This window comes from Protopterus annectens, chromosome 7.part0, assembly GCF_019279795.1.
Source record: "Protopterus annectens isolate FY-2018-M chromosome 7.part0, PAN1.0, whole genome shotgun sequence".
In the NCBI taxonomy this organism is placed as follows: domain Eukaryota; kingdom Metazoa; phylum Chordata; order Ceratodontiformes; family Protopteridae; genus Protopterus; species Protopterus annectens.
Genome location: NC_056739.1, coordinates 522,718,071 through 522,727,601, shown reverse-complemented (window position 1 = coordinate 522,727,601; position 9,531 = coordinate 522,718,071). Strand labels below are relative to the sequence as shown.

The 9,531-nt window shown below is 35.2% G+C and overlaps 1 protein-coding gene across 1 annotated transcript; it reads right to left on the bottom strand.

The window, feature by feature from the left end:
• Nucleotides 1–828: 828 nt before the first annotated feature.
• LOC122806016 (olfactory receptor class A-like protein 1) lies at nucleotides 829–1,740 on the bottom strand. Its single transcript, XM_044076256.1, has one exon. It carries the CDS (start codon nucleotides 1,738–1,740, stop codon nucleotides 829–831), a length of 912 nt encoding a protein of 303 aa, XP_043932191.1.
• Nucleotides 1,741–9,531: the final 7,791 nt, after the last annotated feature.

Sequence of the window (9,531 nt, the reverse complement as noted above, 5' to 3'; positions counted from 1 at the left end):
CTTCAAGGGTAAAGAGTGATGAATATTTAACATTAGAAATGCCAGTACTTAAAGGCGCCACAAAACTTAACTGGCTTTCAATATCACAAATCATCTAAAGTAGAAAAGCTGTTCTTCCCAATATATGACAAATGGTTCCAAAGTGGCTTTGTGCATTTTCATAATAAATTAACAAAAATGTGAGTGCATACGAACAGCAAAGTTATAGGAGCATTTTCTATCTGTTACAGGAATTCTTACACCTGTAGTAGGCATTCTTATACCTGTGGTCTGCAAAGCACCTTATTTTGTTATGAACAGCCCACTGTTACCTTTCTCTCTGTGATATACAAGGTCGTATCTTGATTACAAAGAAACTATCACAATCAAATGGATGAAACAATGAATTGTAGGAATTCTTCTGTGACTCTCTAGAAACATAAAAGTGCTTTTTCTACCAATAAACCAGTTTAGTATTAGTCTGTGGCACTTCATGACACTGTTTTGTGTGTTTGTCCAGGAAGTTCCGGTGGGAGGGGGATAAAAATGTACTTGAAAGGATTATGTCAATTTGCTATTATTTTTTCAGCAGAACGATATAATAGTATATATGTGATATTACAAATATTGGCATAGTGTAAATCAGTAGAATGGTATAATAGTATATGTGATATTGCAGATATTGGCATAGTGTAAATCAACAGAATGGTATAATAGTATCTGTGACACTATAAATTGGAATATATAAGTTAAACATCAGAAATTGATCCAAAAAATTTAAATGTCACAGGCACTACACAATTGTTCAAAATGCACTCATTTAAACATGTAGTCAAGGATATGTTTTCTTTAAAACAGACATTTTGCACAGCTCTGAATTCTTTTGTTAGATATAACAACAACAGATGGAAATACAGAAGCATAGCACACAGAAAAGAAATGTCGAACATCAGAAACAATGGGGTGAATGCGCCTTGAAACTGTAACCTGGTAAAGTAAAATAGTAGTCTCAAACCCAATAAAAATGACGTACAATGATGCTAAAATGACCACAGTCTTGGCTGCTTTTATCTCTGCACTATTTTTTGTGGACTTTATGTCTTTCTTTACTCTTTTTATTTGCTTACTGTGCCTCAACAACATTACCATAATATTAGCACTAGCAGATGCCATCATAACTACAAATATAGCATCCCGAGAAACTAAAGTAAAAAGGCTAGTCATAATAGTAATATAATCGCGGAAATTGACTACACAGTACCCAAAATAAAAAGTATACTCCAGATCAGTTGAGTTTAATTCTGATGTGGTAAAAACTGGTGGCCCAATTTCGGTGGCCATATTTAATATTAAAACAAAATTAAAAGCAATTAATGTGTAGTGTGACAATTTCATTTTTAAAGCAAATAGTCTAGAACTAGATGGAGAGAGAATTATACACTGAATACAAACAAGAATACAAGTTGAGCATATTGCCATAGCCCGAGATACTCGAGCTAAGTACATTATAACTTTACATCCATTATCACCAAACAAATTCTTTAAATCAAATACTAGAAACAGTGTTACTGGGAGACCCCTGGTCAAGATTAATAGTAAATTTATTATTGTGATTTTAAATATTATAATTTCTGTTAACAGGAGTGGAATCCTAGTAATGAATGCAAAGAAAAATACAGATGAGATTAAGAGGTTACCAGGAATCCCCGTAACTAGTAATACAAGAAATAATGTTCCTTTGATGATATTGTATGCTTCCATAGTGTTTTGAAAGAGCTCCACCTGGAATCACAAAAGAGATGCTAATGAGATCACACAGAAATTAATGAGCCTGATATTTATTGCTAGCTTAAACTGTATGCACACTCATATCTGATTCTGGATTACCAAACTTTAACATCAGATGCTCCAACATTTAACATAATCAGTCTGTAAAAATATGTGACTTAATGAACAGCAACATTTCCTTCCTTTTTTTTTTCTTAATTATTTAAGTTCAAAGAACTGAAAAAATGGCCTTCTGCTATACAAACAAAAAAATGCAATTTTGTTGGTTCAGTAATTTCATGCATTTTCTTTTGCTAAACTTCAGCTTGCTTTCTGTACTGTTTATGTACATTATTTAATTTCAGTTGAGGCCTTTTTTATGCCCGGGAGATGGCCTCCCAGGCAAAATTTTTCGTATCTTACAAGACATGTTAATTTTACTCAATTCTTATTATGTGTCATTTTGTGTCATTTTTCTGTGTATAATATCACATTGTTTTGCTGCATGCCGATCTGTATAAATATTGTATGTATATATGTATGGTGTGCAGCTCTGTTCTTGATGTATATTTTTATTGTTATATCTTTATTTTGTAATAAGGCCATGACTATAAATGGGTCAAAGTGGTCCAGTTCATCCACCAACAAAGTAAAATAATGAAATCATACAAAAAAAGTTAGTAGTAATACAGACTCCATCTTGGAGGAAATTCCTTTGTGCATCTTTTTGGTTAGTAGTTTTACAGACTCCATCTTCTAGGGCAGTCCTTTGTACACCTTCTGGGTAGGAAGATGTTTCTGTAACAGTAGTGATTAGCAAAACAATCATTCTGGGATAAAATGCAGCAGCTATTAGGTATAGAAAGTTTCTAATTTTATAACATTTCATAGTATCTAACAAATGCAGAAATAGATTAGCATAAATATATCTCATTGTATTGATCTCCATCTGGAGTTGCCTCCTTTTCACATTTTGGAAACTATATCAACACAAACAAAATTTTTACAGTTTTAAAGTAAAATTAAAACTCTACATTACAGAATTTTACCTGTTTTGCTTTATCTAACATTAACAAGTTTCAGTAACAAAATCAACTGTCATGTACAATTCTAAGAGAAACCAGAAAGTACTTTTCTTCTAAAATATCTGGACTTTTTCCTGTTTTTATTCAAAGCTGTCAAGTTCATAGGTTCATAGGCTCATAGGTTGGTACTAGGCTATCGGCCCTAGGGCCTATACAAGCCTAGCCATAGCAATTCTCTGGCTATTTCTTCCCACAGTATTTACTTCACTGGATTCCTGTCTAACAGGGTGACTGACATGATCCCCGGGGTGAATTTCCTATCTCCCATCCAATCACCAAGGTTACTTTTGAAGACGGCCAAAGAGGTGTTCTGCTTGATATGTATGGGCAGTCTATTCCAGAGTCTAGGGAGTCTCTGGGTCAGGAACCTATCCCTCCAGCATGTTTTGTTCATTGTGATGACAAGGTTTATATCCCTGGAGAGTTTATCTCTGAGGGATTTCTGGCTTGTCCTGAGAAAATAGGAACAAGCAATGTCCTTATCTGCATTAAATTAGGATATTGTTAAAATGCAGGAATTACTAGATAGTAATTAAACTTCCAGATAGTCAAAAGTGAAGATCTTTTATCACTGTGACCATCAAAGGTAGGTTTGACTATTAACCTAGAGGAAATCCTGTTTAAGCATTACTAGAAGCTTAGAGAATCTCTGCAAAGTTTCTTCTGTGGTTCTGTTGGGGTTTCATTTAATGACTTATCACACAACCTAGATTTCTACCATGTATCTGAATGTGGTTCAAGGATGTGGGTTAGCCTGGTCCTACTCAAATGTCCCATTTTTTACATTTACCACATAAGAAAAGAGGGTTAACGTGCTTCTTCTTGCTCAAGGTGGCAGCAGAGTCCATTACCGCATCCTTTTTAAGGCTCCGTAGCTTCAATTGTCAATTCTTACATGTTTGCCTGACCATTGACCTCATTCTCATCCACAAAGTCAGTCACTTGTATGGTGTCCAAAGTATCCAAAGAGTGAGCTAAAATAAATTCTCTGAAGCTGTGGGATGGGTTTCCATTTTATGAAATGCTTCAGAAAAATACATGATGTTGTCTTTAGGCTTGCTTGCCTTCCAGGTGATTGCAGATGAGTTCCTTATAACAGAATGGTAGTCTGTGTAGTGGAATCCATTCAGATGTACAGTGACAAAGACATTACCTTTAAATATATTTTCTCTAAGCTGGTGCTACATGGATCTATTATATTTAGAGATCAGGAGTGTGGGAACAGAGTCCCTAGATCTGGATTGCGAGGGGCTTGCCTACCTACAACTTATATTTCTATTTAATTCTCTGTTGATCATAAGTGTGTATTATTTTGTGCTATTGGCAGTGAGTTAGAACTTGAACAGCTCAGTAACTGAAGCAGTTTTTGGGAAAACTCATGCAATACTACATGTGTGCGCACAAACACACACACACACACACACACACACACACACACACACACACACACGCGCACACACATGCACATGCACACACACACACACACACACACACACACACACACACACACACACACACACACACACACACCACAATGCTGTTCATAGCAAGTTTCTTTACATATAACTTATTGCACACTTCTGCTATTTAATTACTGATGGTATCACATAAAATGGTGCTGTGTTATTGTATATATTTCTGTTCAGAACCATTGCAGCTGACTATGTTTGGTTGCAAGTCAACTAATGTATGCTTTTGCCATGCAAAGACTGTGCATAGATGACAGGATAATAAGATTATTTAAATAAATGCTAAATGCTATGCTTCTAAAATATTCCCTTGGCAGCAGAACTCTGTTTTGTATTCACATGTTAAACTTATACAAAGATGACTTATAATATCAAGCTCTGCTACATTTAATTAATAAAATCTTTAAATGGATGATCTTATACTGACTAGCTGTGACTGGTTTTAAAAAGTATGTTCAGCTCTCTGTGACTGTGCAGATGGTATCAAAGGTCAGCACTTTAGCCCTGTCTCCCAGATCTCTGAGAAATGCTACTTCTAGTGTGTTTAATTTGTTTCCTCTTTCTTTGAAGATATAAAGCCTAAATGACTTATCAGAGAAGGACTTGTCAATCTTCCATTATCCAAAGATCATCATGAAGAAGTAGACATTATATTGATCTTACAGTAGCTTATTTTTTGATCGTAGGATTATCAGATTCGTGGTATTGCACAAAAACCATCAGATTCTGCAAACCATATGAAAGCCTGTTAGATTCCTCACACTGCATGAGGACGGAGAGGTAGAATCAGCACAAAAAGAAACAGGAAAGGGAAGTTTTGTGTTGAAATAATATCATACTCAAGAATTTGTGCACCTTCTGGGTAGGAAGATGTTTCTGTAACAGTAGTGATTAGCAAAACAATCATTCTGGGATAAAATGCAGCAGCTTTTAGGTATAGAAAGTTTCTAATTTTATAACATTTCATATTATCTAACAAATGCAGAAATAGATTAGCATAAATATATCTCATTGTATTGATCTCCATCTGGAGTTGCCTCCTTTTCACATTTTGGAAACTATATCAACACAAACAAAATTTTTACAGTTTTAAAGTAAAATTAAAACTCTACATTATAGAATTTTACCTGTTTTGCTTTATCTAACATTAACAAGTTTCAGTAACAAAATCAACTGTCATGTACAATTCTAAGAGAAACCAGAAAGTACTTTTCTTCTAAAATATCTGGACTTTTTCCTGTTTTTATTCAAAGCTGTCAAGTTCATAGGTTCATAGTCTCATAGGTTGGTACTAGGCTATCGGCCCTAGGGCCTATACAAGCCTAGCCATAGCAATTCTCTGGCTATTTCTTCCCACAGTATTTACTTCACTGGATTCCTGTCTAACAGGGTGACTGACATGATCCCCGGGGTGAATTTCCTATCTCCCATCCAATCACCAAGGTTCCTTTTGAAGACGGCCAAAGAGGTGTTCTGCTTGATATGTATGGGCAGTCTATTCCAGAGTCTAGGGGGTCTCTGGGTCAGGAACCTATCCCTCCAGCATGTTTTGTTCATTGTGATGACAAGGTTTATATCCCTGGAGAGTTTATCTCTGAGGGATTTCTGGCTTGTCCTGAGAAAATAGGAACAAGCAATGTCCTTATCTGCATTAAATTAGGATATTGTTAAAATGCAGGAATTACTAGATAGTAATTAAACTTCCAGATAGTCAAAAGTGAAGATCTTTTATCACTGTGACCATCAAAGGTAGGTTTGACTATTAACCTAGAGGAAATCCTGTTTAAGTATTACTAGAAGCTTAGAGAATCTCTGCAAAGTTCCTTCTGTGGTTCTGTTGGGGTTTCATTTAATGACTTATCACACAACCTAGATTTCTACCATGTATCTGAATGTGGTTCAAGGATGTGGGTTAGCCTGGTCCTACTCAAATGTCCCATTTTTTACATTTACCACATAAGAAAAGAGGGTTAACGTGCTTCTTCTTGCTCAAGGTGGCAGCAGAGTCCATTACCACATCCTTTTTAAGGCTCAGTAGCTTCAATTGTCAATTCTTACATGTTTGCCTGACCATTGACCTCATTCTCATCCACAAAGTCAGTCACTTGTATATTGTCCAAAGTATCCAAAGAGTGAGCTAAAATAAATTCTCTGAAGCTGTGGGATGGGTTTCCATTTTATGAAATGCTTCAGAAAAATACATGATGTTGTCTTTAGGCTTGCTTGCCTTCCAGGTGATTGCAGATGAGTTCCTTATAACAGAATGGTAGTCTGTGTAGTGGAATCCATTCAGATGTACAGTGACAAAGACATTACCTTTAAATATATTTTCTCTAAGCTGGTGCTACATGGATCTATTATATTTAGAGATCAGGAGTGTGGGAACAGAGTCCCTAGATCTGGATTGCGAGGGGCTTGCCTACCTACAACTTATATTTCTATTTAATTCTCTGTTGATCATAAGTGTGTATTATTTTGTGCTATTGGCAGTGAGTTAGAACTTGAACAGCTCAGTAACTGAAGCAGTTTTTGGGAAAACTCATGCAATACTACATGTGTGCACGCGCGCACAAACACACACACACACACACACACACACACACACACACACACGCACATGCACACACACACACACACACACACACACACACACACACACACACACACACACACACACACACCACAATGCTGTTCATAGCAAGTTTCTTTACATATAACTTATTGCACACTTCTGCTATTTAATTACTGATTGTATCACATAAAATGGTGCTGTGTTATTGTATATATTTCTGTTCAGAACCATTGCAGCTGACTATGTTTGGTTGCAAGTCAACTAATGTATGCTTTTGCCATGCAAAGACTGTGCATAGATGACAGGATAATAAGATTATTTAAATAAATGCTAAATGCTATGCTTCTAAAATATTCCCTTGGCAGCAGAACTCTGTTTTGTATTCACATGTTAAACTTATACAAAGATGACTTATAATATCAAGCTCTGCTACATTTAATTAATAAAATCTTTAAATGGATGATCTTATACTGACTAGCTGTGACTGGTTTTAAAAAGTATTTTTCAGCTCTCTGTGACTGTGCAGATGGTATCAAAGGTCAGCACTTTAGCCCTGTCTCCCAGATCTCTGAGAAATGCTACTTCTAGTGTGTTTAATTTGTTTCCTCTTTCTTTGAAGATATAAAGCCTAAATGACTTATCAGAGAAGGACTTGTCAATCTTCCATTATCCAAAGATCATCATGAAGAAGTAGACATTATATTGATCTTACAGTAGCTTATTTTTTGATCGTAGGATTATCAGATTCGTGGTATTGCACAACAAACCATCAGATTCTGCAAACCATATGAAAGCCTGTTAGATTCCTTACACTGCATGAGGACGGAGAGGTAGAATCAGCACAAAAAGAAACAGGAAAGGGAAGTTTTGTGTTGAAATAATATCATACTCAAGAATTTGTGTCACCCTATCGTTGTGGGTCTTCTGTTTACTGAATCCAACCAAGGCAAAACTGATATATATTGTCTGTTTATATATAACAAACAAGGGAAAAAAATAAAAAGAAGAGCTGGGTGCACTCGTTTCAGGATAAAAAAGTACCCAGCTCTGGCAAAAGTACTAGGACCAAGGCTGGTAGAAACACTAGTTCAAAGATCTCCAAGAATGAAAGAGATCTTGCTGCTGTGTTGAGCCCTGATACAACAAATGATTTAAAAGGCCCAACTGTGGCAATAAAAAGCAATAGTCCACAAAACATTATACATTTGACCAGCCAAACAAGATGCCTGGAAATGGAGAAATGGACATTTGAGGACAAAAAGAAATTATGTTTTTTTTTTCTTCTATTCAACTAACCCAGAGTATCTGAAAAGGGGTCACACTGCAAGAACAACTGAAAAATACAGAAAGAAAAAGCATTTAAACAGAAAAATGGCAAACATTACAGATGACAGTTTAAAGTAATTAGTTGACTAAATAAAACAATATGTAGAAAAGAAAGCAATGAGTGAATGAAGTATTAAGAGAAAAATAGAGACAAGTCCACAGGTATTTGTTTTATGAATATTTTAACATTCACTTCTTTTCTGCATATAAACTGCATTATATTAGGTTTTGCATCTTCTCTTGGGTCCATTTCTTAATCTTTAATGTCGCAAAGTCAAAAATACTTTAAATACCTTTATAGACAAAGGCACCTAGACATTGTAAAGAGAATGGTAGCATAGAAGTCTAATGAAGTGACAAATAAGCAGTTTGATACAGAAATGGAGGAAATTGCAAATGAAGTGAGAGGTACATTATGAAGTGAAGGATTTGAGTGGGAATCCCAGATGCAAAGGCTACTTCAGAATTGTGGTATATTAAAACAGGCACAGCTTGAAGAAGAGACACAGGGAGTAGAGCAATATAGTAGTAGGGAAAATCACTTATTAATTCAGTTAAATTTTGAAAGCAATAAAGATGTCTCACAAAATGAAATGTCAGTCATTTCTAAACCAAAATATTTCCACACAGAGGCAGAAAGCATAGGAAACACAAACCATAAAAGAAACTCTCAACCAGGAAGAATATAATTTAAGAGAAGACCTTGCTAGAAGTGGATAAATATATGTTTGAAAGACAAAGGTTACCAAAAATTAATAGAACACAGGTTGTCACAAATAAACTATAAACCAAATCAATACAGTAATTGGAACTATAAAGGGAGCTCCACACGAAGTAATACAAATTAAGAGAACACATTATTATGCCAGGAAACTAATAAAGGGTGTTATGAAGAAAGCATAAATTAGTAAAAAAAATAATTGGCAAATAAATCACTATCATGGAAGCACCAACTAGGAACAACTGTGAAACAGTTAAACAAGAAGAATCATTATCAGCAGAATCCAGAAAAGGAAATCAATCTAAAAAAATATTTGAAAAGTGAATGAGCTAAGTCAAAAATACATCAAAACAGATTGGGATTTGAGTTATGCTATCTCTAACAAAAAAAAAAATAAAAATCTCTGTGCAGGTTGCAAAACTTAGGCTATACAATGAGAAATATAAAGAAAGGATACAAAATAGTTTAATGATGGCCCAAAAAAATTCTACAGGGAACAAGGAAAGAAAGAAGCAATAGTTGAGATGCCACAAAAAATTAAGGAAATTAATGCATTCTGAAGAAATACGTATGAGGAGCCATTTCAGCATAACAAGGAGGCTGAGGGGATAT

Excerpts from the sequence above, each read along its gene's own strand:
- LOC122806016 (XM_044076256.1), bottom strand. The coding sequence starts at position 1,740 with ATGGAAGCATACAATATCATCAAAGGAACATTATTTCTTGTATTACTA.